At 32.5% G+C, this 17,098-nt stretch overlaps 1 protein-coding gene across 2 annotated transcripts in view; it reads right to left on the bottom strand.

The window, feature by feature from the left end:
• The window catches only part of efl1 (elongation factor like GTPase 1), a 148,978-nt gene that overhangs the window by 1,131 nt on the left and 130,749 nt on the right, over nucleotides 1–17,098 (bottom strand). For both annotated transcript variants that reach the window (XM_065249452.2, XM_073811888.1), the window contains exon 19: nucleotides 15,325–15,509. In XM_065249452.2, coding sequence (XP_065105524.2) covers nucleotides 15,325–15,509 — 185 coding nt within the window. The remainder of the gene's footprint in view (nucleotides 1–15,324; nucleotides 15,510–17,098) is intronic.

Here is a 17,098-nt window from a genome sequence, read left to right as displayed (position 1 = left end):
TTTACAACCCTGGGATTTCTTCTGTGAATGCTTTATTTGGAAGGGTCATGAATAATAATATTGAGCTCTACTCTGAGGCTCATGCCAGTCGCTCACAAAAGCAAACAGACCTTTATGTTTGTGCCTGTATCAGACGAAAATACAGATTAAGAGGAACAACTAATTGTTTGAAGATTGTTAATGGACGTTTCTGAGTGGTAAGTTTGTTTTTTTCAGTATGGACCTGCTAAACGTAACTGTAACGACAATGGTAGAACTTCAGCCTAAACGCTAGCATATAGCATTAACTAGCATATAGTGCTAACTGAATAAATAAATGACTCAAAACATTGGAGAGGGGGTCATACAGTATTATGTCCTCTATATTCAATAATTTATTAAATTACTAGAAAATTATTTATACTACAGTATCTGACAGCCTAAATAAATAGTTGGCTGGTAACGCTTGGTCTCGTGAACACTTACTGTCATTACCGGAAGCTACAAAAGCTGAAAAAAACGAACTTCTTGGTGTAGTAAAATACATTAGATTAATCCTCATAATTTTTTACATAGTAATATTAACATTTATTGAGAACTAGATTTTCCTAAGTAAAATTATAATAATTTCAAAATTAATTTGTGTACAAAATGAAATGTGTGGGAACAGTAAGTCTTATTATATATTTTCTTGTATTATTGAACTGTTTTATAGTTACTGTGCGTAGTCCTAAAATAATGAAGTAAATTTTAATCAAAAACTTTAGCGCGTTCAAGTCAAAAATCTGAGTTCACTTAACGTAAGCGTATAAATCCATTAAACTAAAACATTGCAGTGAAATGAACTTAAATTTATTTACACATGTTAAATACCCAGAATCCTTTGCGCCTTAATATTTAGATTTTTTAAGCTTTTTCACAGAACAAGAACTGATGAGAACTTTAGCTACGTAAATATTTGTTAATGTCATAAAGATAAAAATGTCATAAAGTTTTAAGGTTATTGATGTTGTTTTGTTGAAAATTATAATTTTGTCAAGTCACCATTCAGGTAATCAATGTTTCCTTACATGAACCCTTGTTCAGCAAATTTTATTGTATTTCTCTCCATAGTGCTGACAATGCATGTCAAAAACACAGTTCTGTGTGTGTTTCTGTAAAGAATCAAGTTTGAATTTTGTTTTATAATGCCATTTATAACACTAAGAGTAACTTAAAAAAAGTCCATACAACTATGTTAAAGAAAATAACAAACAATAAATACAATCTACAATACTACAGTAAATAAGATTTATTTAATATTTTTTAGGACAGCGTGCTTTAATTTTCAAAAAAGTAATATACTTTACCTATACAATTAAAATGAATCCAATTTCTATAATAAAAATAATTAAAATGACATTAACTTAATAATGCATGAAACATTTGTTAAATAATAAAGTAGATTTTATTTGATTTTGGTAGGTAAGTTGTACTTAAAAAAAAGTTTGTGCAAATTGTTACAAGGATTTTTTTAAAGTAAGTGTAGTTATATTACTTTGTAAAGTTTAAAATATAGAAAGTTTTCTTGCAAACCCATTAAAAGGCCTTTAATTAACCCCCTAAAGCTGTGTCGATTACTTCTGTGAAGGATGAATGGACTTTTTTGGGCTTCAAATCAAAGGCACCATTTACTGCCATTATAAAGCTTTTCTACAGCCAGAACATTTTCTAATATAACTCTGATTGTGTTCGTTTGAAAAATCGATAATCATATACATCAAGGATGGCTTGAGGGTCAATAAATCATTGGGGAATTTTCATTTTGGGTAAACTATCCCTTTAAGTCATCTAACATATTACATTTTATTCATCAAGGTGCTTACAAAATGTAAATGGGATTAAAAGGTTTAAAAAGTTTATTGTGACCTCACATTGTAAAAAAAATGATTCAACTTAAAAAAGTAAGTTACCTGGTTGCCTTTTAAAATTTTAGTTAATGGAATTTAAAAATATTAGTTGAATAATAAGTATAAAAAATTTAAGACAACCAAAAAACTTACTTTTTTAAGTTGAACCAATAAACCCTAAGGGGACATGGAGCAAAAATTAAATAAAGTTTAGTTTCATGTGCTCACGTGAAACTTTCATGTGCAGAATTTTTTTTTAAGTTTAGTTTAAGTAGTTTAAGTAACGATAGTTTCACGTGCTCGCGTGATAGTTTCACGTGAGCACACAAAACTAAACTTAAAAAAAAATTCTGCACATGAAAGTTTGACGTGAGCACATGAAACTAAACTATAAATTTTTTTACTCCAATGTCACCTTAGGGGCTCGGTAATAAGCAGACTGATCAGTGTGTCATTTAATTCTTAAGAGAGAAAAAATTTCTTAAAGTTTTTAAAAACTTCTTGTAAAAATATTTTTGAGAACATTCTTATTTTATAAAATTGTTTGAATCTGACCTGGTCCTGAATGCTGACAGGTCAATACTGCATTGCTAAAATGCGGCCAAATTCTTCTCAGACCAACAGACAGTGTAATGTCAAGTGCTTCTGATCTTTAAAAAGCTTTGCATTTTATCTCATTTTAAGATCTAATGTTATTTTAAGTAACAGCGTATGCACATTGTTTGCAGTTAATGGTGATGGGTGAGCCAGCCGGATAATTATAGCTGATATTTCCCCGCTATCCAGTTTTCATCTCATTGTCTCTCTCATTATAAAAAGAAGAATAAAGGATCCAGGGCCGAACGAACGCCGCAGTTATTCACCGAGTAGAGAAACGTATAATGGTCATCATAGAAGGCACAGTGAGGCCGTGTACCAGCAAGCAAACAAATACAGACACACAACACTGAGAGCAGGTGCTTCACGGATGACGCAATCCCTGCAGTAACGCGCGCGCACACACATGCGCTTCAACACAATATGACCTCATGCTCAGACAATAGACTAAATGGTACAATTACTGTAAGAGTCCCTGCACCTGGCCCCGCGGCGTGGGCTCTGTTACCTCGGGACAGATGGCGGGGGGCCGACAACGGTCGGATTTACACCCCGGTCATCGACTGCTGCCCGCAAATAGAGTCAATGCAGCGTTTCGAGAGCATCTGGGAGCGGTGCTAACTGACAGGACAGGACAAAGTTAGAGAAGATTATGAAGCAAAGAGCTCTGTTGTGTGTCTGCTGATCTTTGATTTGGATTTAAGCCACATCTCTCTCTCTCTCTCTCTTTTGTTTTTCCACTCCGCTGAGAAAGCTTTGTCTCATCTGCAGACTCATTCGAGCATAACCCAACAAGTGACAGGGCATTTTCATTCACACAAAGACACAAGCTATGTTTCAAAATCTATTAAAGTGATTTGCTGTCTAGTGACTAAACAGACAGCTGTTTTTTAAAGTGGTGTTTAAACGTACAAGCAGCCAGAGGTGTTCATTTTCGTCCTGAAGTGGTGATTTCCAGTGACATTGGATGGCGGGGATTGATGGTGATGTGGGCGTACACTGACACGACACAAAGTTGAGAAAAGTTTGAAGTTTGGGAGAATAAGCAACAATGAGCAAATGGTTCATTTTTTAGATTATCATTATCAAAAATTATCATTACCGCAACATATTACATTAAATATACGCATTTACAAACTCATGTTTCGGTAATGAGAACTAAAAAGTTGTCTAGGTACTATGACAAACAAAATTTAAAAAACCTGGCAGCCATCTTGAGTGTCACAGTCAATTATGTCTCTTCCAACAATTTTTTTTCAAAAGTTAGTTCCTTGAGGGCTTAAACAATGATTGAAAATTGTTGCGGAGGATGAGAGAATTGGTCTTGGACACATTTATATTCCTTAATATTGTCTCTACATTTTACCAATGATCACCAAATACCAAATGTTTCTTTACTGTAAATGTTTTTAGTTTAACATGCACAGAAGCTTTTTATTTTTTACATTTTTTCATTACAAATATTTTCATGTCAAAGAACCCAAATCCAGTCATGGACACGTTGCGGTAATGAACATTTTCTCTTTAAATGTGGAAAAAACAACAAAATTGGCTGTGCAAAATAGTACATGAAGAGATGTTTGTAACTGTATGCTTCTTATTTTGATACTCTTACTTTTATTATCAAAATGTTTTATGACACCTCATAAGTCTAATTTCGCGAGAATCACCCATCTGCGCCACATAAACTATACTTTGCAAAGCTGCGTGTTCGACCGTACGACACACGTAAAAAACAAACTATACACCGTGCTTTACTGTGCATCTCCACACACATATAGGGACATAAGTGAAAATTTTTGCATCCATGCTTTGATAATACTTTTCTGTTTAAAATACAATACATACAAATGGGTTTTCTTCATAATGTTTGTTTTAAGAGGTAAGAAAATAATACAATTCGAAACATCTCACCCCCCCAACAGATCCTATTTGCTATTTCAAAAGCTATAGCTAGTCATGTCCAATAATGTCAGATAAGTTTTGGGTCTTTCCAGTTCTTTTAATTGTGGCTTTTGTGTGCAGAGAAAAGACGCTGTGTTCCTATTGTGGCAAAGCCACTTGATCCAAGCCTAAGCACAACCCAGGGCACGAAAATGCAATTATTTTGGTCGCATATGGTCCTGAAATTTAATTGGTGCGACCTGAAAATATATTTGGGAGCATTTGTGCAAGTGTTGTCGTTGACCTGTTTTAATTTCTTTATGAAGTGTTTGCATGTACTGTGGAATAATTAGCCAACGTCTTATCAGTTGCTCTTACTAAGTTTCATGTTGTATTTAGTTCATATACAGATTTGCTTTTAGAGTTCACATGGATTTTGTTGTTTCATTGAGAAATGCGATTTCTCGGGTCCACTTAGATCTGAAAACCCGAGGTCCGACCTGAGACTAAATGTTTGTGCAGGCTGTTGACTGCACACAAGTCAGTGCTGTTTACATTCGGGTCCAAAAAAACTGAGTCGGGCTCGGGTCTAATTTTGTCAAGTTTTTCTCAGGTCGGGTCTTGTTAAAAAACAAAAAACTTATGCAAGTCGGGTTCGGGTAAGAAGTGATTCGGGTCTTTTAGGGTTGGGTTAAGACCTCTATAGCGATTGACAACCCATCAAAATAAACGTCCGTTAAACGTAATGAAGCTGACAGAAATATATTACTATTGTATTGTAAAATCTACTTTTAAAATAATAAAAATTATGATTTTAAAGTGTTTTTATTTCTTAAGTAATACTATCACCCTCAAAAGCTTTGTTATGCAGCACTTTGCCCCCCAAAAATAAAATGCAATGTTTTAATTAAAATTGATCTGTTTTGTTTTTATTCGATTATTTTAGGAAAGATAAATTATAAAATGTTATGAATTAAGTTTATTTAACATGCTGTTTGACAAGTAAAATATAATTAACCATTAAAGATTAAAATAAATGAAAAGTGAAAATACAGAATCCAAAACATTTTAACCAGAATAAAATGGGATTTGTTAAAATAAATTTGTATATGAAACTGATTTTAAAATAATAAACCATTAAATTACATTTTTACTACATGTTTAAGCATAAAAGATTGTTTAAAAATGGGCCAAATAGCAAGTCAAATTTGTGGCAAATAATTTAAGTTTAATTGTACAAGTTTTTAACTCTTTCCCCGCCAGCATTTTTTTTATGTTGCCAGCCAGCGCCAGCATTTTTTCATGATTTTCACAAAAGTTTAATGCCTTCAAGAAAATGTTTTTAACTAAAATGTTAACTATGATTTAAAAAATCTTTTAATCTGAAGGTGTATGGTTAAATACATAAAAATTACGTTTGTAGAAAAAAACTATAAAACTATACCTGTTACAAACAGATTAATTTCTGTTATTAGAAAACTAAAATTTTATTTTTTAAATATTTTTTTTTTTAAATAGATGACAATAAATTTGTCAATAAGAGCCCAGATTAAATGTGAAGTCCTTCAATATTATTCAATATAAGTAAAACTTCAAGAAGCTTCTTGACACGAGTATGGTTTTGCAATTTCTAGGCAAAGGGTGACTGCACTTCAGATGATAAAATATAACAGAATTTTGATTTATTTTGGATGCTTTCAGTCACCAACATAATTTTCACAGTTGCATTTGTGTTATGCCATAGTCTGGACGAGTTTATTATGTGGAAATATAAATAAAGAACGAGTGAGTGTGTCCAAACTTTTGGCCTGTACTGTATAAACATTCAATATATCAAATGAAAGAACAGACCCTCTGCTTTCAAAAAAAACAAACAAACAAAAAAAATTCATTCTACCTTCATCACTTCTCTTTTTATCACCTCTCAAATATGCGTAGGTTTCTTAAAAAAGTTCTTTCTCTTTCACGTGAGGCGCTACTTCCGGGTATTGCGGAAAGCCGGAAACACTAGTCATTGGCAGGGAAGCGTTTTCTCTTAATTGGGAAAGAGCAGGGAAAGAGTTAATCTGGTGCTGCTATAATTTTTAATGGATGCTCCTACATTTTTGCTGGTGCTCCCAAATTTTAGTACAGTGTTACTCTGTGCTAAAAAAATATTTCAAACCCTGCAACCTCATGCATTTTGTGCCACACAAATAGTTGTGTCAATGTATTGCTACATTGCCATGCTTTCAATGCAACACTGGCATCTTTTGGTACACCTTTATAGGAAAAGTGTACCCAAAAAATTAAAATTCTGTCATAATTTTCTCATTCTCATGTATGAATTTTCTGATGAACACAAAAGCAGATATTTTGATAAATGATGGTACACAGCTGATTGTAACCATTGACTACCATAGTAGGAAAACAAATATTACTGAAGTATTGTGATAAATATTGAAGAAGATATTTTGAAAAATGATAGAAAGCACACAGCTGACGGTACCCATTGAATTCCATCATATTTGTTTTTCCTACTATGGAAGTCAATGGTTACAATCAGCTGTGTGCTTACCATCTTTATTAAAATATCTTCTTTTGTATTCATTAGAAAAAAATAGAGGTTTAGATCAACATGAGGATAAGAAAATAATGACAGAATTTTCATTTTTGGGCGAACTATCCCTTTAAAAATACAGGTGCATGGAAATAAAATAACAGAAGTCCACATACAGTACACACACTTGTTATCGCATTGCTTTGTCCATTATACACAATTAGATTAAATTGACCTGGAATGTGAGTGTGCTTGCTCATGGCTTGCACTGATAACGGTGTTTGTGTGTGTGTGTTTAATGCTGGGGCGGGCAGACGTTTGGCAGACAGATTTAGGGTGGACACAGCTCTGGCATATGTGTCTAATGGGCTCTCGACACAGTAGGCAATGGACACACACACACACACACACACACACACACACACACACAGTGGAAGTACTGCTGTCAAAGCTTGACATCTGCCCACACAAACACACACACACATGCGCGCGCGTTCATGCATGCATGCTGTCAGACGCAATGTGTAGGTTCAGTGAGATATGGCAGGGAATCGTTCGAGTTTTCACACTAATGGCGTAGCGTCCTGCGTTTGGCACCTTTTCAACCCTGCGGTTCTCTGTTGAGAGAGACAGGTGAGAGGACGGAGAGATGAGGAAACCTCATCACCGCTAACGTTATAAGACTCCTGCCTGTTACAATTCGCATGCACTCGGCTTCATTTTCAGGTTTATCGTTCATGAAATGAATCCATCTAATGTCTTTAACAGGCAGACACATGTGAAGCGCGTATCAATAACCCTCTCACGCGTGTTTTTCACAGAGCCAGTGATGAATGCGTGCTCGTGTGTGACGACATGCTACTTGAAGGAATACTTATTACTATTCGTCGTAATTTTAACACCTTTAAAGAGATGTTAAGCAGAATGTTGCTCTTCATCATACAGTATGATGAATAGGAACTGTTGAGCTCCAAAACATAAATCTTAAAAGTATGTTTAAAGGGGACATATCATGAAAATCTTTTTTTCCATGTTTAAGTGCTATAAGTGCTTCTATAAACCTAAAAAATGTGAAAAAGAACAAAACAGTAACTGAGTTTTGGTAAAACATTCTCTGCCAGCATGTGAAAAAGTAGTTAATTGAAATCTGGCTCCCCTTGTGATGTCACAAGGGGATCTTATTACAATAGTACCTCCCCTTAATCTAATCATGGCACTGACATGAAAGAGAGAAAAGAATTGACAGCACGTCACTTAAACGTGTGTGCGCGCGTGTTTAAGTGCACTCAGTAGTGCACACATGGAGAGACGCGTTTCAGAAAGCAAGCAAACATAAAATCTTTCTGTTCTTGACAGGGCACACACAAACAAATTGATCCCCACACAGTACTCTTTGTCCAATAAAAACATTTGTTTATGAATAGATAAGGCAGAAACCAGGTCCGTGCTTCTCTTAAAGAGACAGTAACCTCAATTAACCTACTTAAATCTGTGTCACTAATGTTAAACAAACAATCCAAGACAAAGAGAAAATCACTTCTGTAGCTCTAAAAAATTATATTTAATTCATACAATAAAGACAGTGTTATGATTTATTTGATCTGATTTCTGTACCTAATGCTAATTTTAGCCCTTACTTAATGTGCAACTTTGTTCTTTTTATAAATGTTTGGAATTTCTTTATTTTTTTATAAAAAAAAAAATGGTGGGAGGGGGACCCCCAAACAAATTCTGCTTAGGGCCCCCAAGAGGCTCGGGCCGGCACTGATGTGCACGTGCATATACACGCACCTGCCACCGTCACGCTCTAAGCAAAACTGAGTTTCAATTTCAACAAACCACCATTATGGTGATCAGTGTTTGCATTTCATCAGCACCTACAAAAAGATCCAATTTAAACATGGTACAAGAAATTATCTATATGGTATTTTGAGCTAAAACTTCACATGCATACTCTGGAAACACCAAAGATTTATTTGACATTTTTAAAAAGGCTTGTGAAACGTTTGCTTTAAAGTGAGAAACATTTGAGGTCATTCGCTTAAACACCATATAAATTCAGACCCATAAACAAAATGACAAAAGCAGTGTGTGTGTTTCTTCACAGTGCCTTTTCTTTGCACGTAAATGCCACATTTAAAAGATTTGAAAAGAGCCGAAATCTAGCAAGGCAAGGTTTGAATTAAACATGAAATTGAATTATCCTCTTCCAGCACGATCTGAAAGTACCAAGACTGTTGGACAATCTGAGTCATGTGTGCGTGTAATGCTGATACTCACACTATACACAAGTACAATAAGCACAAGGAACTTCATGTGAAAAATGAGGTTATTAACTTCTACACACACACACAAATCCTGATGAACAAACTCAAGTTCCGCTCACATTACATTATGGGCATTGAATCTATTGATTCATATTCTCGCAAACATGTGTCGACTGAATACCGCTGTTTATGTTTATGGGTTACTGTGGTTCACATCATCATATTGTTCATTCACCGACTGCTCGAATCTATCAAGATAAACACCCTTTTGCCAGATCAGCATTATCGACATGAGACAGAAGATCAATACGAGTTGATCTAATAGACTGGCCTGCACATATAGCTTTCCCTGGGTTTTGGAGCTGTGTGTGATCAGGTTTTCGGTTTGATGTCTTGCGCCCGGTTCAATATCCTTACGGTACGTCCAGACGTCTAACCCCTGGGGTCAGAGGAGGGTATTGACAAGAGAGACACACGAGCACATGTGTACACACATGGATGCAGACACAAATGGGGCTTTCCTGAGATAATCACTTATTCACTTATTCATTGATTCATTTGTTTGAAATGTGTGATCTCATTCAAACTTCTTTACTGCAAAACTTCAAGCTTCTCTAAAATGGCTTCTCCTGTTAATTGATAAATTCATTCATTCATGCCATTATTTATAAATAAATGCATTCATTCATTTCATCATTTACATTTTAATAAAATCATAAATTGATTCTGTCATTAATTCTGACAAAATGCATTCATCCAATCATTTATAATTAAATGCATTAATTCATTCCATCATTCACTTTCAAATATATTTATTTATTAATTCATCCATGAATACATGTATTTAATTCCATCTATCACTCATGAATAAATGAATTCATTCATTATGAATAAATGTATTCATCCATCCATCCAACCATGCACCGATTCACTAATTTATTCATCCATCCATGCACTCATTTATAAATTAATATACTATATATTATAAATATATTCATTTATGCATTCATTTTCTATTACATCTGACTTAATACGTTTATTCATCCACTCACTTTTAAAATAAATGTATTAATTCAGTCATCCATCCATCTTTTTATCCATCCTCTCCATTTAAATAAAAGTATCCATTCACAAATTCATTCAGCAGTAATTCGAACAAGTAATTCATTTAATTATTCACTTATTTACGAATAAATGTATTTAATCCCATCATTCACTTTTGAATAAATCCATTCAAACATCTATCCATCCATCGATTCATTCATTCATTCACCCCCTAATTTATCAATATATGTATTCATTCATTCCATCATTCACTTTTGAATTCATTCATGCATTCATTTTGCCATTTCATCTGACTAAATGCATTCATTCATCCACTCATTCACTTTCAAATAAATGTATTAATTTAGTCATCCATTCATCCATCTTATCATCAATTCAATCATTTATAAATAAAAGTATTCGTTCACAAATTAATTAATTAATTAATTAATTCAATCAGTAATTTTGAGAATTCATTCATCCACCCATCCATCAATTCATTCATTCATTTAATTATCCACTTATTTACGAATAAATGTATTTCATCCCATCATTCACTTCTGAATAAATCAATTCATCCATGCATCCATCCATCCAGTCATTAATTCTGACTAAATGCATTCATTCATCCACTCATTTACAAATAAATGCATTCATTCATTACATCATCCATTCATCCACTAATTTATGAATTAATTTATTTCATTTATTCCATCATTTACTTTTGAATTAATCAATTCAAACATTCATGCATTAATTTTGCCATTACATCTGACTTAATGCATTCATTCATTCCATCATTCACTTTCAAATAAATGTATTAATTCAGTCATCAATCCATCTGTCTACTCATTTATGAATACATGTATTTCATTCCATCAATCACTTTTGAATAAATTCATTCATTCATTATGAATACATTTATTCATCTATCAAACCATGCACCGATTCATTCATTTATTCATCCATCCATCCATCCACTCATTTATAAATAAATGTATTCATGCATTCCATCATTCACTTTTGAAAAAATCCATTTAAACATCAATTCATTCATTCATCCATTCATTTATGAATATATGTATTCATTCATTCCATCATTCACTTTTGAATTCATTCATGCATTCATTCACTTTCAAAAAAATGTATTAATTTAGTCATCCATTCATCCATCTAATCATCAATTCAAGCATTATAAATAAAAGTATTCGTTCACAAATTAATTCATTCATTCATCCACCCATCTATCAATTCATTCATTCATTTAATTATCCACTTATTTACGAATAAATGTATTTCATCATCCCATCATTCACTTTTGAATAAATCAATTCATCCATGCATCCATCTATCCCCATCAACTGATTTTTGATTAAATGCATTCATTTATTTCATCATTCACCTTTTAATAAATTCATTAAGTAATCCATTCTGTCATTAATTCTGACTAAATGCATTCATTCATCCACTCATTTACAAATAAATGCATTCATTCATTACATCATCCATTCATCCACTAATTTATGAATTAATTTATTTAATTTATTCCATCATTTACTTTTGAATAAATCTATTCAAATATCTATCATCCATCAATTCATTCATTCATCCCCTCATTTAGGAATATATGTATTAATTAATTTCATCATTCACCTTTAAATTCATTCATGCATTCATTTTGCCATTACATCTGAGTAAATGCATTCATTCATTCCATCATTCACTTTCAAATAAATGTATTAATTCAGCCTTCAATCCATCTGTCTACTCATTTATGAATACATGTATTTCACTCCATAAATCACTTTTGAATAAATTCATTCATTCATTATGAATACATTTATTCATCCATCAAACCATGCAACGATTCATTCGTTTATTCATCCATCCATCCACTCATTTATAAATAAATGTATTAATGCATTCCATCATTCACTTTTGAAAAAAATCCATTTAAACATTGATTCATTCATTCATCCTCTCATTTATGAATATATGTATACATTTATTCCATCATTTACTTTTGAATTTATTCATGTATTTATTTTGCCATTTCATCTGACTAAATGCATTCATTCATCCACTCATTCACTTTCAAATAAATGTATTAAAAATTATCCATCCATCTTTTCATTCATCCTTTCATTTATAAATAAAAGTATTCATTCACATATTCATTTATTTCATCAGTAGTTCTGACAATTCATTCATCCACAAACCCATTCGTTTAATTATCCATCATTAACGAATAAATTTATTTTATCTGATCATTCACTTTTGAATAAATCAATTCATCCATGCATCCATCTATCCCCATCAACTGATTTTTGATTAAATGCATTCATTTATTTCATCATTCACATTTTAATAAATTCATTAATTAATCCATTCTGTCATTAATTCTGACTAAATGCATTCATTCATCTACACATTTACAAATAAATGCATTAATTCATTACATCATCCATTCATCCACTAATTTATGAATTAATTTATTTAATTTATTCCATCATTTACTTTTGAATAAATCCATTCAAACATCTATCATCCATCAATTCATTCATTCACCCCCTCATTTATGATTATATGTATTCATCCATTTCATCATTTACCTTTAAATTCATTCATGCATTCATTTTGCCATTACATCTGACTTAATGCATTCATTCATCCACTCATTCACTTTCAAAGAAATGTATTAATTCAGCCTTCAATCCATCTGTCTACTCATTTATGAATACATGTATTTCACTCCATAAATCACTTTTGAATAAATTCATTCATTCATTATGAATACATTTATTCATCCATCAAACCATGCACTGATTCATTCATTTATTCATCCATCCATCCACTCATTTATAAATAAATGTGTTCATGCATTCCATCATTCACTTTTGAAAAAAATCTATTTAAACATTGATTCATTCATTCATCCTCTCATTTATGAATATATGTATACATTTATTCCATCATTCACTTTTGAATTCATTCATGCATTCATTTTGCCATTTCATCTGACTAAACGCATTCATTCATCCACTCATTCACTTTCAAATAAATGTATTAGTTCAGTCATCTATCCATCTATTCATCCATTCACTCATTTATACATAATAGTATTCATTCATCAGTAATTCTGACAATTCATTCATCCACCCATCCATCAATTCATTCATTTAATTATCCACTTATTTACGAATAAATGTATTTCATTCCATCGTTCACCTTTGAATAAATCAATTCATTCATGCATCCATCCACCCATCAACTGATTTTTGATTAAATTCATTCATATATTTCATCATTCACATTTTAATAAATTCATTAATTAATCCATTCTGTCATTAATTCTGACTAAATGCATTCATTCATCCACACATTTACAAATAAATGCATTAATTCATTACATCATCCATTCATCCACTAATTTATGAATTAATTTATTTCATTTATTCCATCATTTACTTTTGAATAAATCCATGCAAACATCTATCATCCATCAATTCAATCATTCATCCCCTCATTTATGAATATATGTATTCATTCATTTCATCATTCACCTTTAAATTCATTCATGCATTCATTTTGCCATTACATCTGACTTAATGCATTCATTCATCCACTAATTCACTTATAAATGAATGTATTAATTCATCAATCCATCTGTCTACTCATTTATGAATACATGTATTTCACGCCATCAATCACTTTTGAATAAATTTATTCATCCATCAAACCATGCACCCATTAATTAATTTATTCATCCATCCATCCATCCACTCATTTATAAATAAATGTATTAATGCATTCCATCATTCACTTTTGAAAAAATCCATTTAAACATTGATTCATTCATTCATCCTCTCATTTATGAATATATGTATTCATTCATTCCATCATTTACTTTTGAATTTATTCATGCATTCATTTAGCAATTTCATCTGACTAAATGCATTCATTCATCCACTCATTCACTTTCAAATAAATGTAATAATTCAGTCATCAATCCATCCGTCTACTCATTTATGAATACATGTATTTCATTCCATCAATCACTTTTTAATAAATTCATTAATTCATTATGAATACATTTATTCATCTATCAAACCCTGCACCAATTCATTCATTTATTCATCCATCCATCCATCCACTCATTTATAAATAAATGTATTCATGCATTCCATCATTCACTTTTGAAAAAATCAATTCATTTATTCATCCTTTCATTTATGAATGTATGTATACATTCATTCCATCATTCACTTTTGAATTCAACCATGAATTCATTTGGCCATTATATCTGACTAAATGGATTCATTCATCCACTCATTCACTTTCAAATAAATATATTAATTCAGTCATCCATCCATCTATTTATCAATCCACTCATTTATAAATAATAGTATTCATTCATCTACCCATCCATCAATTTATTCATTTAATTATCCACAAATTTACGAATAAATGTATTTCCTCCCATCATTGACTTTTGAATAAATCCATTCATCCATGCATGCATCTATCCATCCATCCATCACTGATTTTTTATTAAATGTATTCATTCATTCCATCATTCATTTAAAATATATTTATTTACTCATTCATCCATCTGCCCACTCATTTATGAATACATGTATTTCATTCCATCAATCACTTTTGAATAAATTCATTCATTCATTATGAATAAATTAATTTATTCATCCAACCATGCACTGGTTCATCCACTCATTTGTAAATATATGTATTCATTAATTTCATCATTCACTTTTGAATTCATTCATGCATTAATTTTGCCATTTCGTCTGACTTAATAGATTCATTCATCCACTCATTCACTTTCAAATAAATTATTAATTCAGTCATCCACTCATCCATCAATTAATTATTTTAATTATCTACTTATTTACAAATAAATGTATTTCATCCCATCATTCACTTTTGAATAAATCCATCCATCCATCAACAGATTTTTGATCAAATGCATTCATTCACCTTTAAATTCATTCATTCATTTCTTCCACCTTAATTCTGACACAAATGTATTCATTCATTCCATCATTAATTCATACAGCATTCATTCTGTCATTTACTTATTTCGAAATGAATGTATTCATTTATTTACCTCCCAGTGGCTGAACACTAGCTGTGGACTGGCCAGGCCGCTGGTCCTCTTCCTGATTTCATCAGCAAATCCGAAGCTCTCGGCGACAGGAAGTACGGCTTTAATAATGAACATGTCGGTCCCTTCCTTCATCTCCTCATGCAGGACTCGTCCTTCACGCTTAGATAAAACACCATACACTCGACCTACAACACAAATACACACAAACTAATAAAATCCATTTTGCTTAAAAAAACTCTTTGATTAAAGTGTTTGGTTAATGCAAGCACAAAACACTTCCTATTAAAACCACATCAACTGGGGACATCGTCTAAACGCTGTCTGATGATATTGAACTCATAATTAAATACAGTACTGTAAGCTTACACTAAAACTTACTACAGGGCCATTAGTTGCATTTTCCCTGTGAGCTGTGATTCATTTCTGATAACACTTCCAATGTATATCATGCACAAACGATTGTTCATGCTCCTTAAACCCACAAATCACTGCACAAGTGTCCTTAACAGTTTAGATTCAGAAAGAACACACATAAAATCCATCATTACTCTCCGGAAAGTCACATGAGATCAGATGCGCGTTTGGTGGCGGACATCCTTCTCGTTTTACTAATACAAACAGCAGCTGAGCCGTCTTCACACAACACACACACAGACACACAATACATGGAAGTGACATGGGAAGAAACTCAGAGCCGGTGTAGCAGCCCCAGAGACCCTTGACCTTTAACACTACAGTCCAAGCTCTCATAATAATACTTGATGACAGATATCTATATAGACGCTAAACATCAGGGCCTCATGTTTATATGGCATAAACTTGTTGAATTCAATTAAATAATTGTCATTTAAAGACCCACACAAGTGCCACTTTGTTCGATTTTGCATAATAGGTGCCCTTTAAGTTTGGAATACTTTAATCTTCTAGTAGTTACACAGTAATATGCATACTAAAACCCCCCAAAACTTTTCACTTTAAGATTCAATACAAAGATTACCAATGCACGAATCAAACTCGTTGGTAATTTTTTTCACAATAATCTCTAATGTGGGCATAAAATTAATATATAACAAGAAACTGCTCAACATAAATTTCTTTCGAATGGGCTTATTGCATCAATCGCATAATCTTTTCACAGCTTTGTTGAGGCGAGACACTAGACAATAATATCATTACATTCCTCCACCTCTCATTTAAAATAAATGAATTAGGGTCATGTTTTTGCTCCAAAATCACTGTCAGCGTGATAAACGGCACTTAAGGGAAAGAAAAGGGTTGAAATGATCTATACTAAGAAATTTCTCTCATCTAAAACATCTGTAATACTCTTGGATATCAATGGAGTGACCTAGTTATTAGGATATAAAAAACATCCCGCCAGTAAAAAGTTGATGCATTTTATATTCAAACCCTTTGTCTTTCCTAATACAGTCCAGCTGCTCTCCCAAATCATAAAAAGGGCATTTCAGCAGTTCATATATAGATTTCCAACTTGAGCATTCACAAATGACAAGGAGCAACTGGAAAGATAATTTGCACCATTTGCTGAAATCTTTATGTACTATCTTCTTGTTGATTTGTTCAGAGGTTCTCTTGGGGCAGGATTTCCTTACCTGCCTAACCGGCTTCAGTTCCCACAGGCGTGCTGGTTGGACAATGTAGCTTTTGTTCTGGATCATGGAGCTATGACATCACCACATAGGTACACGGCTGATTCACATCAGCTTTCAATTAACTGAGGACTTTTATTCTGTGTGGACGATATATAGCATTT

This window comes from Paramisgurnus dabryanus, chromosome 2 (assembly GCF_030506205.2).
Source record: "Paramisgurnus dabryanus chromosome 2, PD_genome_1.1, whole genome shotgun sequence".
Taxonomy (NCBI): domain Eukaryota; kingdom Metazoa; phylum Chordata; class Actinopteri; order Cypriniformes; family Cobitidae; genus Paramisgurnus; species Paramisgurnus dabryanus.
This window is presented reverse-complemented; position numbering and strand designations above follow the sequence as displayed.